Source organism: Lissotriton helveticus, chromosome 4_1 (assembly GCF_964261635.1).
Source record: "Lissotriton helveticus chromosome 4_1, aLisHel1.1, whole genome shotgun sequence".
In the NCBI taxonomy this organism is placed as follows: Eukaryota; Metazoa; Chordata; class Amphibia; order Caudata; family Salamandridae; genus Lissotriton; species Lissotriton helveticus.
Window position 1 is genome coordinate 1,704,323,130 of NC_136063.1, and position 19,875 is coordinate 1,704,343,004.

Here is a 19,875-nt window from a genome sequence, read left to right on the forward strand (position 1 = left end):
TTGGGCTCAAAAATTCCACGGACCTGATAATTCTCGCCTCGTGCCTATTCCAATCATGGAGTCCCACTCTGCAACTCTGGGCAATAGCTTGCTTAATCTCCACAACGACCCCCACAACGCTAAGGATCCCTGGCCTTCACCTTGGCGGTGCCCAGGAGTGGACACCTCACAGGGAAAGCCAGGATGGGTTCCACAGCGGTATTCGTACAAGCGCCTTGAGACCCTTGCGGGTGAGTAGTGCGCTATACAAGTATCAATTTACATTTATCTCAATGGGAAAAAAGTTCAGACCCCTGATTTTTTTAAAATAAATCACCCTCTTACCAGGTTCAAAATGTTGACATGCTTGGATAAGGGCTGGCCAGTCACATGTCGGGACCTTCAAAAAATATCTTGTCTACGTAAACTAGAAGGTCTACATGGACTGTTAGATTGGCTCTTATTACTGTAGCCCTGATTCGCCAAGTCCAAAAACATTATGAAATCAAAAAGGAACGTCACCGGGGGGTGTAGGACCCCACACCTATTCAATCTGGATCCGCTTAATCCTTGTCTTAATCTTTGCATGTTTGATAACACAGTAAGGTGCCTGAATATCAGGCAGGAAGAGAAAGCCATGTTCTACACGTTGAGAAAAGAGGAATCTTAAGAAGCAACTATTGGCACAACACGTGAGTTACTGCAACCTTTTCCCTACTAGGGGAAAATGACAAAAAGCCTCATTTATCATGATTCAATATGAGCTTAACATTTAACAGTGTGGAGACGTTAACCTCCACATGGAGTCAGACATAAGAGAAAATGAAATAACTTTTACTGAAGTTGCTAACATCATAGACATACTCAGAGCAATTATCTTCCTCTAGATCAGTAAATTTTAAACCGTGCATCACTCCGCCCCTGGGCCTTGACGCTATGCGACAAGGGGCACCATGTGAAAGAGACCTCACCAGTCTCACATATAAGAAATGTACGATTTGCTGACTTTAAAAAAATGTGCCGTTTGCTGCAAGCACAGCTACCTATAAAAAATATCAAAAACCAAATATGCCTAATCCACACAATGATGTTGATAAACTGATCACTATCATTGTGTGGGTTAAGCCTATTCCTTCCTCTTTTTCATGGTAGTTGTGGTTGTTCTGACAGAAGAAATGTCTCTCATGCTTTTAGGAGACTGATCGTAAGCTAATGCCCAACATGAAGTTGTTAAGAAGTGGGACATACACCCGTTTCAAGAAGGCAGCTGAAATATATGGGGCCAATTATGATGGCGGACGGACCTGAGTCCGTCCACCACCATAGAGTAGGAGGGACCGTCCGCAGGGGCTGCGGAGGTCCCTCCGTGCACATTAGGATGTGACCGCCAGGGTGGTGGTCACATCCTCAATCTTTAACATTGCGGCGGGTGCAGCTACAAGCTGCACCCGCCGCAATGTTAAAAAAAGCATGCAAGGCATTTGCGTGCAAAAAGCAGCAGGCACCGCGCGGTGCCCGCCGCTTTGTCCATGCAAATGCAGGGGGGTACCATAGGTACCCCCCATGTGCACCCCCCACACCCCGTCACCAAGGGGGCCCGCAACGGGCCCCGAAGACAATCTCCGTATGCTTTTCCATGGCGGAAAAGCCGCCGTGGAAAAGCATATGTTTTCCGCTATCCTAATATGCCTGGCGGTGTCTGACACACACCGCCAGCCATGTTAGGGCTTTTCCGCCGCGGTCGGACGGCAACTGCGGCGGAAAAGCAGCGGACAGATTTTGAGACCCACCGCCATCCTAATTTGGCGGTGGGTCTTTTAGGCATCCGCGGCGGATTTCCCGCATCCTCCGGGCCGGCGGTGACTTCCGCCGGCCCGGAGGATGCGGGAAATCCGCCATCCTAATGAGCCCCATAGTGTGTCTTGAGTAGAAAACAGGGAGAAATGAGGGGGTGATCAGCAACATGTATGGCCAGTAATGTTACGTAGGAGTCAGGCAAACTCTAGACCAGTGTTTCTTAACATGTGGCCCAGAAACCACTGGGGATCTGCGAATCCTACCTAATGGGACAGTAACTGCTCATAAAATTAAATATTATGAACAGGTTTATAAGGTGTATATAAAAGAAAATCAAAATGTAAAATTGACATTTTCAAAGCACCCTGCAAATGTGAAGGAATTTGTAATTGGAGGCCAGATATTAAGGTAGTATTCTCGGATTGACAAGTGTGACCAGTGCGAGTGCAACAAATGAAATATAGCATGGGTGATGCGTGGCTCAATTGAATTTAGTTAACCTCCAAACTTCCCATTAAAATTAAAACTATTTTTATTCTATTTGTTTGTGTATTAAATAGAATGTTTCATCATTTGTGTATTTGTTTGATGAATGCATGCTTCTGTGTATGATTTTGCAGTTCAAATAATTGAAAATTCTTAGGCAAGCGTCCCTAGCTTCTAGCAATGACTAGGTAGGGGTCCCTGGATTTAAATAATGATACCGTGGGGGTTCCTGGTCCCAGTAATGATTAAGTGGGTGACCACAGAAGTCAAAAGGCTAAGAACCACTGTTCTAGATCTGCTCTTCCCCAGCACTACCAACCTTTCAAGGGTACCAGCAGGTGGGCAGTGACCTCATATGAGAACATAAGTGGCAGGATTGGTGGGGAGCAATAAGAGTGGGACATTGACAGGTGCAGGTTGCAATGGGGAGGTGGGCAGTGATGAGATAAGGGAGAGGTTAGAGAGGTGTATAGTGGGTAATAGGAGAGGGAAAGTGAAATGGAGCTGATAGGAGACCTATAACATGAGATGTGGACATTGGTAGGAGACATCTGCACGGATGGACTAGTTGCGTCATGGTGATAGGAATGGACAGTGACAACAAATGTGAACAATGAGGTAGTGGGCAGTGATGGAGAAAGTGGGCAGTGACTGAGAGGGTGGACAGTGATGCAAAAAATAGACACTGAAAAGAAAGGTGGACGTTGATGTGAGAAGTGGAAACTTGGCAGTAAAGGCAGAGAGGGGCTGTCGGGACAGGTGTACACTGACAGAAGGGATAGTCAGTGACAGGAGACAGGTGCACATTGACATGAAGAGTGGTGGGCAAGGAATGAAAGAGGTGGGATGTGACAGGAGGTCTGGATAGTAATGATAGAGGTGTGCAATTATGGAAAAAATGATGCTGGCGGATAAGTGGACACTTACAGGAGATGTACACAGGTAGAGGAGAGGTGGGCAGTCACAGGAGAGAGGTGCATTGTGGGAAGCTTGGGCAGTGATGTTTGCCTGTGGCAGGAGAGGTGTACTATGACTCATAATGGGGCTGTGACAAGTGAGGGAACTATTATTGCCATCAACAAGAGATTGAGTTGGCAATGAGAACAGAAGACCTAGAACACAAGAGAAGGTTAGGTGTGGGGAATGGCTCAGTACTGTATCTCTATTGCCCCAAAACAATCTCCACCAGGGCCAGTGATGTAATACAGTTTTGTTATGGCATAACAATCTATCCTCTCCATCTCTCCGAAATTTAGGAAGGCCTGATACAAAAATGTTTTTGGAGGGAGGATGGGGGACTCAGTTTAAAGAAGTGTGAATACCACTGCTATAGATACATTATTAGGCTAACATGCATAACATGCATAGCATGGACCTAAGTTCACATTGACACCATTCTGTTGGTGTTTGTCTAATGAAAAAGGTTACAGTGAGGTTGAATGTACAAACGGTATTTCAAATTATAGCCACTGTAGTGACTGAGAGACTAAGTAGATACCAGTATCATGTATGACTTAATTTGTTGGTGACAAAGTCTAATTAATAGGGGGTCGATACAAAGAATTACGGATAACACCATGCACAGTTATTACAAAAACAATCTCATTTTTTAAAAATATATTTGATGATTAAATGATTCTTTGTATTATAAACTGATAAAGATGGTTTAAAAAGTGGTAACTGAATATGGAGTCCCAAATTTTGGTGTGTCTGAAACTTGTTTCATAAATAATGTTACTGCATTAATCTTGTGCGACATAATGTTGAAATGAAGAAAAATTGGGCTAGATGTAAGAAACATTTTTGCATTTGCAAATGGCCCCCTTCATAGAATCAGGTCATTTATGAATGCAAAAATGCACTTTTGATGTACAATGCCCAAATTACGACTCTGTAACCTGTTACTGAACCGCAATTTGGGTATGTCAATCGGAATTTGGAAGGAGCATTTTTGGGGCGTTTCCTCAAAATACTGATTTGCATTTGTATGTACAAATGTTTCCCAGCTGAAATGCAGTCCCAAATCCTGTGCACTTTACTGCCAACTTAAAGTTGCTGGAAACCAATTCCTAAATAGGAATTTATCTTTGAGAGCAATTGAATCAATATTTTTAAGAGCAGGGACCACTGCCTCCTCTTAAAAAATACAAAATGACCTTTTCGTTTTTTATTTTTTAAACACATTCTGTTTTCTTTTAAGGAAAATTAGCTGCATTATAAAAATGATTGTTTTATTTAAAAGCAATCACAGACATGGTGGTCTGCTGGCCCCAACAGGCTCCCATCCTTCTGAAGATAGTGAATCTTATTGGGTCACAAATTTTGGCCTACCTTATTTATATTCATGAGGTAGGTCTATTTGAGACCCACTATGAATCGCTATTGAAGGCCTACCTTATTTATATTCATGAGGTTGATCTATTTGTGAGCCACTATGAACTGCTATTTAAGGAATAGGGGCTAAATAACCTCTTTGTATATTAGTATGAGTGATTACCAAGTAGTGATTCCCCCAAAAATTGCTATTTTCTTTATGTCAATAATAGCTAAATAAAAAATGTAGTATACAGATTTTTTTGTAAGTAATATTCTTTGCTTTAAAATTTTATTTTATACATATAGATTATGGTTTTTATTATGAACGTTTTTTTACTGGTTGTATGGTATTTTGATGGGGTTGGGTGGTTACTGAACAATTTACAAATTATTGTGCATAATAAATGTACGTTGATCATGTTTAGAATTGTTCAGAGTTCACATTTTTTAAATCTTTTTTGAGGTTATGATATGTATTAAGTGATTGTGTGGGTTTTAATGATAGGCTAACTTTAATAGTTTTTGAGTGTGCAAGTGTAATTATTTGTTTTGTTGGTCATAATGTTTTTCATAATTGTTTTGTACACATATTGGTTCAATTAACGACTGTCAGTTTATATTATTTTGAATAATGTTATATTTTATTAAAATAATGTATAGGTTAGTTCACATGTAAAAATGTTTTGTTGGATTTAGGATGGGATTTCCCCACCTCCATCTCACATGTTATGTAATGCCACTAATGTTGTGGGGCTGAATAGGACATCTACACCACCTATAATACAATTGACACACAATGTTTTGCACTTTCCCTTATGTTTGTGAGATTAGATTTAGAATAGTATGTTTACAACCCCTTAATTTTTAAACCTTCTCCAAGCTTTATTGGACTATAGTTAGAATAGCATATTTGTTCCCACCCTAGATCATGTATTTTCTCCAGTGTCTGTGGGACTAGAGTTTGAATAGTACAATGTAACTTTCACATTTTTACACGTTATCCAATTTTTGTGGAGCAGGAGTTAGAATAGTAAATCTCACCCAACCAGTTTGTGCATGTTCTTCATTGTTTGTGGGAATTGTGTTAGAATCATAATTCTTCCTCCTTATCCTTCCGTTTATTCATGTTGTATAATGATTTGGAGACTGCACTTTTTGAGACAATTAAAAAATAATTATTATTATGTCTTGTTAAATAACATAAAAGTAATACTATATAATAAAATAACAATTAGATATTTGAATTGAATTGTTGTAATAATTAAATGTATTAAAATACCTCTCTGTTTAACCAATGAATGCATTACACATTGGTTAAACTTAAAATAAATATTTCATAGAATACATAAAAATTCAACAATTTTATATAGAGTGAAATAATAATACTAATAATAATAAGAAGAATATTTTAATTGTTTTATTTTAGGTAAATAATAATAGTAATAACAATATTTTTAACAATAATAATTGAATAATAATACTTTTTCTTGTTATTTGTAGTGTTATTAGTACTAATATTATTTATTGCTTGATTAATTACAATCATAGGAAAGAAATCTATTAAAATCATTACATAACTTTAAAAAGTGTGATTGATAAAATGCATTCTACAGCATGCAGGAGAAACACAGGAGGAGACTGCCATACATACTTAAGTTCATGCGGTAACAAATTCTTGCTCAGTACAGAAGGTGCATACTGTACAACTTGTTTTCCTGGCTATGTTGTATACTAAACTTATTCAGGAATAAGGAGAGGCATTTAACCAGTCTATGTTCAAAGCTGTGTTTTCTGGATTTAGGGCCTCTATGATGATGTGCCTTCATGTTTGCACCCTCAAGTTGTTAAGGATTTACATAATAACTGCCTGCGAGCTTCTAAGAGTTACTTTTCCTTTTTTGCGTAGTCTACAGCTGAGATCTGTGGGTTGTTTTTGCCACTTCAAAGGAAAATTCATGGTTGGCAGTCCCCCAAGTCGGAATGCCATGAACATACTTTTAATATGTTTTGAATAATTTGTTCCTAGATATGGCTATTTTCCTACCTCGTTATTGGCGTTCGTCATCATCCAGGCATGGCAGCGCAGTACTGCTAAGTTTTTACCCTTTAATCTGCTCAGTTCCTGCCACTGGTAACTAGAGTGTTTTGAGCACTCTTTGGGTAACATGCAGACTCCACGCCTATCGCACCGGTAAATTGTCTAGGCCTTTTTCCAGGTAGATGGGCCAGGTTGCAGAGTCGGTTGCTAGTCCTTGCCAGTTAAGATAGTCTAGTGTGCCAGGCTTTGATTTATCAGTTTATGACAAAGTTTAAGAAATGCACAATGTACGACTATTTAGTATTTATTGGTTATGTAGGCCAAATTCAATCCATGCCTATGCTGGGGATGCTGTTTTTGGCAGGTGAAAGATATATTTGTATGTTATTTACCACCAAGGCATCGAGTGGATTTCCATTTTCTACCAGCATTATTTCGCTTCCATACTTTAGTGCTAACATTAGTTTTACATTCATGACCTGGAGCATTGGCTGTAGGCTGGGGCCCCATAGATGCTTCAAGGCAAAGGTGAATGCACATTGTAGAGCATAAACTTTGTTTTTAATCAATTCATTTTGCTGCACTTAGTTACCTTTTGTGTCAATCCATAGGCCTTGATACTTTCTGATGTATTCACTACCCAGCTGCCAGGTACTGTGTTTTATCATTTTATTTCCAAGGATACCAATTTTTGTTTCAGCTAGATTGACTTCATGTTTGTTAAACCTGGTGTAGTCGCTAGGTAAGTAAATAAACCACTGAAGGCCCACTTTTGTTTTACTTAACATCACCAGATCTTCGGCATACAGCAAATTAAATAACTGGCTACACCCTAGCTTAGGGGGGGATGATAGTTTACAGAGTCCAGTGCCAGAGTAGGGGCCAATAAGTACAGATTGAATCAAAAGCCACCAAAACACACCCTTGTTTAACCACTTGGCTGCTATGCGTTTTCCCCCCCGGTGCTGGGATCCCACATTTTCCATTGTTCATGACGAGCTGGGCTCGTCATGAGCGTGCGAGGAGGCTACACCATGACGAGCCCAGCTCGTCATGAGCGTGGAAGGGGTTAAACCCTTTTGTGGTGATAATTTTTCTAGAGAGAAACCTGCCATCACCTAATTTTATCTATCTCTCTGTATCTCTATACAAGAGTTCTGACTCTCAAAAGCTTTGCTGGGATTACCAAGATTGTAAAAATTTTAATAAAGATTTACTTGGGACCTGATCAAATTCTGCTTTAAAATCAACAAAACACATATGAAAGAATGAATGCCTTTTTTCCCACGACCCAGTCCATAAGAATGGAGATTGACATAAGGTTTGAGGTGCAGCCTTGGTTTTGTCTGAACCCTGCCTGATTCTCGGGTATTAACCCTTTTTCTTCTGCCCAGCCTTGTGAATCTTCCAGCAGTAAACCGGCTAAATGTTTTACTTCGATAGCCAAAAGGGATATCAGCAGATAATTGCTTGGGTGGATTGACCTCGCTTCCTTGAAAATGGGATGGATTATTGAACCCTCGAGGATTCTGCAATTTCTTCTTAACATACTGCTTCTCTGAATAGAAAAGCTACTTTGTCTGCCCATAGCATTGCGTTTTTTCAAAGGAAATGTGATATGTGATTGGTAATTGTAAACTGTGAATGGTTTCCCATACATTCCTAAGGGCCTAATGGCCCAAAGGAATGCATGGGAAAGCATTCCCTAATAGCGAATCATAATTTGCGATTTTCTATTAGGAAATATGTAGGAATCACATTTTTTTAGCAAAACCTACATGCATAGGCAATTGTGATTCGTCACTAGCAGGTCCTTCAAAATCACTATTAAGGAATCGAAATTGCTTAGTTTGATGCATGTGGCAGTTTATCCACACCTATTCACGGATATTCACGGTGTTCACTGTGTATGATAGACACTTAAGCTGGTTCACTACATGTCAGAACATTGCATGGTTCTTACTTTTACTGGCTCATACTATGGTGACAGATTACTTATCAAAGCGTTTTTTTTTAAATTGTCCAGAGTTCCCTTTTTCAGCTTTTTCCTACCTAGTTGTACTGCTGAAATTGGCTCACTGTTCTGTGAACTAGTTTGCAGTTGTTGCAGATATATGTTTAGCTGTTTTTTTGATGGAATTTCCTTCCAGTGGAAACCTTTCTGGTAATTGTGCTTCCTGGAAATACCAGTGTGACAATGATTCTGGGGAAAGTTTGCTACAATATATTCTGTAAAGCTCTCCCAGTTACTTATAAGACCTTCTTTTATGGTGTCTCTCGAAAAGAAGATAATGCATTGATCAATTTGCTGGCAGCTTCTCATCATTCTACCTCAGTCTCTTCAGGTTTGTAGTGTGTAGTTCAAATGATGGCACATTAGATACGGACACAACTAGGGTCCTTGCAGATAGCGTAATAGACTGGGGCTCCTGATCGCTTCCTAGATGCTGGTAAATTCTAAATTGCAGGTTGTTAATGAACAGGGACACAGTTGCCAGCATGCAATCCAAATCGGAAATGCTTTCTCTGTGATTCAGATTCGAGAAGGTAGAATAGCGAATACAAATCTGCTGTTTAGTCTAGCTGTTGTACAGAAGGTGAGATAGCTTGTTCCCAGTTTGTTACTATGTAGCCTGGTGGGGAGTGTCTGATCTGGGATTTCTCCAAGATTGCTCACCTCTTCTGGAACCAATTCTTCATCTTCATGTTGGAACAGGTCCCTTATGATCTGACTTAGTTTTATCACCATTAACCTTTTCTCTTTCACACTGGAAAGAATGTAAAGGTTTCTAAGTATTAGTTGTAGTTTATGGTCCACGGACCCATCCTTTGATGCTTACTGCTATTACCTTTAGTTCAGTTATCAAATTTAAGATACAGCTTATATAGATTGAAAGGCCACTCCTTGGCTACCGAGCTTTTTAACCTTTATTGCTGGACTTGTGAAATCTATGTATCCTATTAGCATCAGTGAGGTCTGCGCCCATGTTTCTTGCAAAATAATTATGTGAAATGAAATGATTGCAGTAACTTGAAAGAGCATGATCATTGATCTTTCGATGTGAACCCACCCACCAAATTTCATGAACAGATTTTTAAGTCATTCACCATTGTGAATTGTGAATATATATATATTTTTCTGCTGCATTCAGTTGCCACTGAGTAGAGATGGCCTATGCAAGCAAGTTCCAGTCCATTCTTTGCTGATGAGGTTACAGGGATTTATGTCGGTGTGGTAAATAAATAATTAATTACCGGTACTATTTTTGAATTACATTAACAATAACAGATAGCTCAATAAATAAGAGGCAGGATCCGATGTGTCCGAGTTGAAACAGGCTTTATTCAGGCAGAAGGGAAGGGACTGGAACGGGACAGCCTGAAATAAAGCGGCATAGAAGGCACGGGATGGCAGCTGCGACGCTTCATCTACAGTACAAGCTATATATACTATAACATCATAATTACATTACATACAGTAGGCGTAACAAGTGACAAGCGTAAGATAAGAGCACCTGGGCGTGAAAAGTAGGCGTGCACAGGGCGTGCACTTAGACATGTGATGAGAACGTCACAGAAGTGTCATGAATGGGTGGGTACATGAAGGGGGCTACCTGAGAGCAGCTGGGACCTTTAACCTAGTGGTGCGCGCAAACGGGCCATGACGTGTATCTGGGGAGAACTGGGGGCTATGACTTCTGCACTAGAAGAGGAGACAAAAGTCTGAGAGGTCAAGACGACATGTACCTATAGCATATCTGATATCTCGTGTTTGGAGAACATGTTGATAGAATCTAAATGTCATCAGGGCAGAGGCTACTTGACACTAAGACTGGTGCATGCATATATTCTACATGTATTGCGTGTGCTATGAATCTTCTATGGATATTAATACAGTAATTCACTTACATGGAGACAGAAAGACTAGACCATAGCTGGAGATGTTTATACGGTTTGTTAGCTTAGGAATGTGAAGACGAGGAGCTGGACTGATAACTGGAGGCATAACATATTTTTGGCAGACAGGCAGGCAGAGCCAGGCCTGGCACCGCGCTGCGAGGCAGGAAGTAAGTGAAGGGTCAGGGATGCAGGTGGGGGCTGTATCGCTCCTCGGAGTGGGTTCAGGAGACTGGAGCTTGAATCTGGTGTCCGGGCCCTTTTGAGGCCTAGAAATGGAGACAATTCAATCGAATAACGGGCATAATATAAAACGTTGGCAACATAGGCCTAATACTCGTTGTTTTCACGAGAACTGGAAACTGGCATACTAGAGTTGGACACAACTATAATTGCGTCTTTAATCGATCATAGGGGATATATGCATATCAATCATGCACATATAATATAGGATGGGGAACACGTAGGCACATATGGCAAGGCAAAATATAATTTTCCACATTCCCTCCTTGTGCCCTACGTTTCCATCAGGAAACATCAATATTCATGATACCATCTATCTGTTCATATAGCATCATTTGCTCGTCTCGAATTGTCTTGGAACGGGACTTTGGACTAGGAATACAAGAGGTAGCACACATGCCGCAAATCGCAGGGCCACATTGTAAACAGAGGCAGCAACTGAATATGATCATTACTGCTATACCTAGGAATGACAATACTTTCCATCCCCAGGCAGATACTATACTCCAGAGCCAACCGGACCATGTCCAGGTGCCTGGATTCTGGTGCAACTGATGGGCAATTTTATGAAGTCTGGTTATAGCTGAATAAACAGACGGTGCGTTATTAGGAATGAAAACGCAGCAACTAGATCCGATGACTCTACAAGCTCCTCCCCTATCGGCCAGTATGACGTCAAGGACGAGACGATTTTGGAGCACGACAAATCTCATAGCAGATTGCTCCTCAGTTAAGTTACCTAGAGCGGAAGTAGTCTCATTCACTACTGCTTCAAGGGTTCTGGTTAACCTACGTATTAACTTACTATTCTGGACAGGGCCTATAAAGAAAAATAAACCTTTATTGAAATCTGTGTACTGTTCCAGGGCAGTTTCAGTTTGATCGACAATTGGGGACTCAGTCTCCCTTCTATGTCTAACGTGTACTAGATGTGTGTTTCTGTGATAATCAGATGGGGCTAGAAAAACTGGTGGCAGTAGGAAGGCAATGTAACATGTTCCATCCCAATCGAGGGGCAGACGAACATATGCGGTCTGACCACAAACAAAATAAGAATGACGTGAGGCTTTGAAAATAGATTTCCCACTGTCACTATACTCGACCATAGTAGTGCAATCACTATGTCCTACATGTGCGGAACCATTCTTTCTGACACATAATTCGCCTTTCACTGGTAGAACTGAAATAGCAGGCAAATCTGGAGTAGTCTCGGACTGAACATTCAAAACCATGAAATTTGAGGAATAATTACCTAGATCATATACTTCATTTTCTAGATCTAACCCTGTTCTATGGGAAAGACCTTGCTTGTCTGGGAAACATGTTCTATTCAGAAGGGACATATCAGTTGAGGATGACGTTAACGTGGACCATGCTCCACACGAACCATTATGTGAAAAAGGATAAGGAAAGAGTGGCAGAACTCCCTTCGGTGTCTGGAAAGGGGGGAGTCGACCACACAACCAACAATTAGTGGCATTGCTGGTCTGGTGTGAATAGTGCAGCATTCGGATGAAAGTATTATTACGCATAGCAAGACGATAGGATAACTCGTGAGGAGGCAGGTCACTAAATGTGTGCTCTACTGTAACATTAGAAAACATATGTACATGTGAAATAGGAAAACATAAATGTAAAGCATAACTTATGCATGTAACCATAAGGCTCAAAAACAATAGAAAGAACAGAGTAACTATACATCTATCAGAGTTTTGACTAACTCTCTCACTGTGTGGGTCTGGCTTATACATGTCAGGAACCTGTCTAACCGTTTCACCCGAGAGGGACTTAGACAATTAAACTGGCTGACTTACTAGACCTCAACTTGGATTTATACTCCTGCTGCGGAGTTTTCTCTAACAGGGGAAGTTTAGATTCAGTGTCTGGACAGTCCTTGAGAACGGGGCAGTCCTTGAGAAAAGTTTTAGCTTTGAGTCCATGGAATTTCTTGACGTGGCTCATGTGTAGCAACCCTTTTCGGTTTTCCACTTTCACCGCAGTCCGGGTGGTGAGAAGGACGAGACGGGGCTCCTTCCAGCGGGGCTCCAGCGGACTTGAACGATCAAAGTTCCTTATAAGAACCAGGTCACCTGGAACGACTTCATGCGGTTTCACGTCGGTGTTGTCTGGAAATGCAGCGGCAACCTGTGAACGACAAGATTGTAGTGCAGACATCAAGGAGGCAAGGTAATCTGTCAGCATATTACTGTCAACATCAGTTATGGTACGGGGTCTAGGTGTACCCCACATGTTGGGGGGACGACCAAACACTATCTCATACGGAGATAGACCTGAACGGGAATGAGCAACCATTCTCATATAGAAAAGGGCGACTGGCAGTGCTACTATCCAATCTACACCTTTCTCTGCACATACTTTTGCGATGCGGATTTTCAGAGTCTGGTTATGTCTCTCTACGAGACCGGCTGCTTCAGGATGGCGTACACAATGGAACTTCCACTGGTACCCTAACAGAAGGGAAACTTGTTTCATGAGCTCGGACGAGAATGGCTGGCCGTTATCTGAATACACGACCCTAGGTAATCCATAGCGGGGAAAATACTCACGAACCAACTGCCTGGCAGTGGTCGCAGCTGTGTAATCTGGAACTGGATATGCTTCTGTCCATCTGGACAAAGCGCATACAACTACGAGGACATACTTGAAACCTCGACATCGCTCCATGTGAATATAATCCATCTGGAGGACTTCAAAAGGGTGGTCAGGAGGATGGAATCCACCTTGTTCCACCGGGACACCTTTACCTGGATTGAACTGACAACAGATCATGCAGGTACGCACTTTCTGCTTGGCTGCTGCTCGTAAATGCTTGTTGAACCAGAGGTTCTGGATACTGTCTAACATGGCTTTTTCTCCTACGTGTGCTGGACTATGTGCGGTGTTAATAATGACTTGAACCATAGAGTCGGGGAGAAACCATGTGGCTTTTCCCTTCGTCAACCATCCTTGATCTGTCTGGACCCCTCCTTGTTCGGACCATTTCTTGATTTCATCGGGAGTAGCATGTGACTGTATATCTATGACATCTTGTGTAGGGTCCTTAACTGTCATACAAGTAGTCTGATCTGGAACGTCTGTCTGTGTCGTGTTAACTGGAATGTCTGGAGTCTGAGCTGTGAGCTTGGCTGTTCGATCTGCTAGATCGTTACCCTGGGAAATGATATCAGTGGCTTTCGTATGTGCTTTGCACTTCATGATTGCGATAGCTGTCGGTAAATGTATTGCATCTAACAGAGCTTGAATGAGGGGGCCATGTTGAATCTTGGTTCCATGAGAAGTCATAAAACCTCTTTCTTGCCAGAGCACTCCAAAGTCGTGTACGACTCCGAACGCATAACGTGAATCTGTGTATATGTTAACTGTCAGGTTCTTGGCACGTATGCAGGCTTGGGTCAGAGCGACAAGCTCTGCTGCTTGGGCAGACAGGGTGTCAATACGATGTGTTTCTATAACTTCGGTTTCAGTAGTTACTGCATATGCAGCTACTAGTTCTCCTGTACTTGTTCTCATACATGAACCATCCACATAAAGTGTCAGGTCGGGATCAGGTAATGCAATGTCTGTCAAGTCTTGTCTTGGCTTTGTCATGGTGTTAACAACTTCCACACAGTCATGTGTGGCAGGATTTGAAGTAACTGACGGTAACAGTGTAGCTGGATTTAAAATGTTGCAGCGTCTGATTTCTATGTGTGGCTGGAACAGTGTCAGTTCATAACCTGTTAAACGTGCAATTGTCAAGTGCTGAGTCTGTGTTCGGTTTAAAAGAACTTCCACGGAGTGTGGAACTTGTACTGTCAGGGAGTGTCCTAACACTATGGAATCACTTTGTCTGATAGCTAGAGCTGTGGCTGCAACTGACTTGAGGCACGCAGGCAGAGCCTGGGCCACTGGATCTAATGTGCTAGAAAAATAAGCACAGGGCTTGTATTGTACTGCTTGATCTTGTGTGAGAACAGATAATGCAGTACCATCGCGTTCTGTAACAAAAAGTGTAAAAGGCTTACTGTAGTTCGGTGTTGCTAGAACAGGTGCATTACATAAAGCTTTCTTTAACTCATTAAAAACAAGTGTATGTTCCTGGGTCCAAGGGAGGACAGTCGATACGGCTGCCTCCTGTGTCGTTAACTGTATCAGTGGCTTGGCTAGAAATGCGTACTGAGGAATCCATTGCCTGCAGTAAGAAGTGAGGCCAATAAAAGCTCGTACCTCCTTCTGTGTCTTGGGCTGTGGAAGACGTGCTATTAACTGGATACGGTCAGGTGTCAACTGCCTACCCCTCTTGGACAGTAAGTGTCCTAAGTAGACCACTTGCTGGACACAGAATTGCAATTTGGAAGGGGACACCTTGTGCCCCATCTCGGCCAGAATACAGGACTGTAAGTGACGCACGTTCGCAGTCACGTTCAGAACGGGTTGTGATCAATAGATCATCGACATACTGGAGCAGAGCAGTGTCAGTTGGCATGTGAATATTGTCTAGTTGTCTCTTAAGTGCTTGACTGTAAATGCTAGGACTCTCTGTGAAACCTTGAGGAGCTCGTGTAAATTTATAGCTTCTTCCATTTAAACAGAATCCGAAAAGGAACTGGCTGTCTGGATGAATGGGGACACTGAAAAATGCGTTCTTGAGATCGATAACTGTAAAGAATGTTGCTTCAGAATCAATGGCTGTCAATAGGGAAGAAATATCTGGGACTACTGGATACTGAGGTATGATACATTTATTAAGTTCTCGAAGGTCAATCACTAATCGATAAACTGGAGGTGCATTTGGATCAGTACGTTTCAGGACTGGAATGATAGGAGAATTACATACATTGGAGTCAGTTTCTACAACCACTCCTTGAGCAATAAGCTTGTCAATAATTTTGGATAAGGCTGCTACAGCCTCAGGTGGCAATCTGTACTGTCGGATTCGTGGTAATACAACACCTTTCTTCAGAGTGACACGATGGGGTGTGATATGCATACAACCTACATCAGTTGGACCTTGCGCCCATAAATGCTGTGGTACATTCAATAATCTTGGATCAAAATCACGTAATACATAATGACCTTTAAAATCACGGAGAAACAAACGGACCCCTTCTGGGGAGCAGCATATAACTGCTCCTAATTCTTTCAGGGTCTTTATACCTAGTAAGTTTTCTGGACAAGATTTCGTAAGTAACAAGTCAGTAGTTCGGGACAATGGACCAACTTCTAGGGAAACTGGTTTCGATATTTCATTAACAATAGGCTTTCCTGAAAATCCAAGGGAAACATTTCTAGAGCCTGAGAGCGGAGCCCCTGGAACCTCGTCATGACTGATGGTAGTCCTACTTGCCCCTGTATCAATCAGAAACTTTCTGTCTTTCCCTAATACTTGACTGTGTACATAGGGACCCTCTTGATCTACAGGTATCTCGATGAGAGGCAAGCCAACCTCCCTCTCTAGGCTGTTTCATGAATACTGCTGATATTCTGGATACTCTGACTGTGCGTACTGGTACATCTGCTGTGTAACGTGTTGCGTTGCAGCTATAGGCTGTGGTACTGTAACTGTCTGTTGTGCGTTCTGCGGTAGCTGGGAAGCCTGTGAAACTTGTTCTTGTCTAGGCGGACGTGGTCTTTCTTTAGTCTTACCAGTAGCTATGTTGTGTTTCAGAACTGCACATTCATTTATATAATGACCTGGCTGTTTACAATAATTGCATGTCCCTTTAACGGGAGCTGCAGGATGACTGGCTTGATTCGTACCCCTCTTTTGACTGTCTTGCGGAACAGACTGTGCAACTAGTACTTTCATTTTCGTGTCTTTCATACGTCTCCTTTCGTGTTCCTGCTCTTCCCTGATTCTGTTCTGGTGATACTGGAGCATCTGAAGCATTTGTGACGGAGTATTAGCTTGCCAGGTACTCTCGACTTTCAGTACTCGATTTTTAACTTGTGGTAGAGAATTCTCAACTAGCTTGGTAACAAAAAGATGTGGATACGATTCACTACTTGTTTTCAGACCACTATTAATAATGAAACATTTCTCAAATCTAGAATAAAAATCACTGGTGTCTTCATCTTGTTTCTGTTTACAGGCTGAGATAGCATCCCAGTCTTCCTTTTTCGTGGCTAATAATCTTGGCAAGACTTGTATTAACAATTCGGGCAATGCTTTAGCTTTTTCCCCAAGACCGGTACCTGGGACTCGTGTGTTATCTTCAGTCTCTAATGCTGTCCAATCTATCTTTTTCTCTCCCACCTCCCATTCTTTTTCCTTGAGTTTTTCATATATGCCCGCAGGCAACAGGACTTTTAACATTTTAATGATATCAGGATACGTGCATTCTCCCATACGGAGCATGTCCTTTAATTCACGGTGAAACCCTGCTGGATCTTTATCATGACAGGGAATTAATTTTTTCATTTCCAAGAGTTCTATTTTCGTGATAGGGGTGTAAACGAATACTCGTTCTAGACCACCCCCCTCCTTCTTGACTGAATGTACTTCTCGTAACGGATTCTGTCTGTCTATGTAGAATGATTTACTTTCTGGGGGTGAGACGTGAACAAAATGTGGATTCAGAAACGTTCGGTATTTGTGGCGCTGTTCTAGAATGACACTAATTAAATCGGTACCTAGACCTTTCCATCTGTACTGGAGTAACTCGTTCAATATATCATGTAGCGGACCTGGATCAGAATGTTGTTCCTCATACAGCGTAATGAGGTGCTGAATCATATATGTGCCCACCAGACGTTGTTCGGCTGGGGGCAGTTTCAGAAAAGTTTGAGCCACTATTTCATCTGGAAACGTGGTAGAATCAGTAGTCCATCGGACTGCTGATCGGGCTAGTTCTTGTTCATGCATTGTACTAAGCTCACTATAACCTATTCGTGATTTCAGAATGTGATCGGTAGCTTGGAATACTTGCTCAAGAGAACACTGTTCTGGTACTGGAGGAGGAAAAGATTTCTTGTAATCTAGACGTGAATGTCGGTCGGAAAGTCTAGTTCTACCTACATACGCTATTCTGGAAGGATTCTCGCTGTCTACCTCTTCACTAGAAGAGTCATTCTCTTTCTCGGTTGCTCGTTTTTCTTCCTCTTTCTGGTGTATACGTATTATTTCCTTACGAATTTTCTTGTACATACTCTCTATACAACCTTGTGTCTTGTGTTTTCCATCGGCTATATTGTCACTCCACCTAGTCAGGACTTTCAGTTCTTCTTGATCTTTTTCTGGACAATCTTGCTCTCTTATTAAACAGTTAATCAGGAACTTTAAAATCATGAGCTGAGTCTCGACTTTTCTTTGAACCATGGCTTCGTGAATACTTCCTGGATTCTCTCCTGTACGGATGAAACGATATATTTTGTCTAGATGTTCTCCCATGTCGGGCAGGGTGACCAGATAGCTGGCAACCCGTCTTAAACGTAATGAATATATGACCATGTGATCCTCGCCTGGAACTGGATCATAACGACAGTCAGTAAGACCTCGCATGATATCTACATATGTAGACACTTTTGGCGTACGCTGTAACGCTAGTTCATGTAGCGTCAGACGTCTTGGTTGAGGCGGGGTACGAGGAGAACCTCCCCCCGCAGCTCCTAAACTAGAATCGTCGGTGAATACTGTACGGGCTGGTAGAGTGACTGGCATAACGGGTGCATGTACTGTGGGCTGGGCCGGGGGTGCTGGAACATGAACTTGGCCCCCGGGAACAGTAGTTGGCGGAACAGGAATTACATTATTAACTGGAGCAGGCGGAACAGGATTTGCATAGGCTGGTACTGTGTCGTCCAAATAGGACGAAAGAAAAATATCAGCTGCGGTCGGTTTATGACGTAGCTTTGTCGGGACCATTGGTGGCGGTAAATTACAGGAGGCTTCCGGGGTTGCCTTCGGCAAGCTCTCGGCAAGAAGAGGATACGTACCTTTAATAAGGGCATTTCTCTGTCTGTCTGACTGTTCTGTTCTAACTCGTTCACCTTCTTCTAGTAATTCCCTTTCTTAGGCTTTTTCTGAAGATTCCCTACTTAGTTCTGCTTTTCTGAATTCTTTTTCGGATCTCCTATGCGATTCTTTACGCCATAACTCGATGGCATCTTTCTGGGACTGTCTGGCTTTCTTTTTCCATAATGCTTCTTCTACTCGCATGATGCACTCGGCATCCCATGTACCTGATACGGGCCATCTATATTTCTCTTCTAGTTCCTTAGTATAGTCCGCCCATAAGTCTAGATATATTATGGCATCTAAGCCATACTTGTGATACATAAAATGTCCTGGACTGTCCCTAGGAGGGACAGGAACTGCTTCTTCGAGTAACCCTTTTCTGGTCTTTAACTGACGTAATTTCGAGAACAGAGGCATTTTCGGTAATACACTTGGAACACAATACACAATAATCACAGTAATAAAATAGCATACAAATCTCTCATACCACGACATAAAAATACATAAATAACAGTTCGAACAGAATAATACCTGATACACTGAAAACAGAACACATGAATTTCTCGAGAACGAAACTTACTAGAATTACTAGATGCACTGCTAAAACAGTACAGAACATACCGGTCCCATAAAGAGACACGTCAGGACCCGTATCCACCTAGGTGAATACTTCGTAATGGATCTGTGTACCCAAACCCAACGGACCAGGAACAAACTAATGATCCTGTCTAGATACTTCCCCCGCGACGGTACTCACCGGGAAGCAGAAACTGGAAGGCCTCGGACTGGACTGGACTGCTACGACGTCGGACTACGAACTTCGGAAACTTCGGTTACAGGTGGGCCTCCGGATACTTCGGACCTTGCTCTCTCGGCTTGGGCTCTGGTCGGGACGAACCGCATTCCACACCGCTTCGTCTGGATGTCGGACCGCAGTCTCCGTCTCCTCCGTGGGCCTGAGGGAGACTTGAAGCAGAAATATCTGCACGTGCACGGTATTGTTCCGTCACGGCTGCAGAGGGTCAGGGGACCAGCATTGCATCGCCAGCGCGTGAGGAAGGGGCTCGTCCCTATTCGGGCGCCATTATGTGGTAAATAAATAATTAATTACCGGTACTGTTTTTGAATTACATTAACAATAACAGATAGCTCAATAAATAAG

General features: G+C 42.2%; 1 protein-coding gene across 2 annotated transcripts in view; it reads right to left on the reverse strand.

The window, feature by feature from the left end:
* LOC144827656 (gamma-aminobutyric acid receptor subunit gamma-4-like) overlaps positions 1-19,875 on the reverse strand; it is a 2,222,498-nt gene that overhangs the window by 2,074,435 nt on the left and 128,188 nt on the right. Inside the window, exon 1 of one of the 2 annotated variants that reach the window (XM_078685893.1) lies at positions 5,620-5,652. The exons of the other annotated variant lie outside the window; for it this stretch is intronic. Within the exon in view, the coding sequence (XP_078542019.1) occupies positions 5,620-5,645 (26 nt within the window). The 5' untranslated portion in view covers positions 5,646-5,652. Of the gene's footprint in view, positions 1-5,619; positions 5,653-19,875 lie in introns of those variants that run through there. 2 annotated transcript variants of the gene reach the window in all.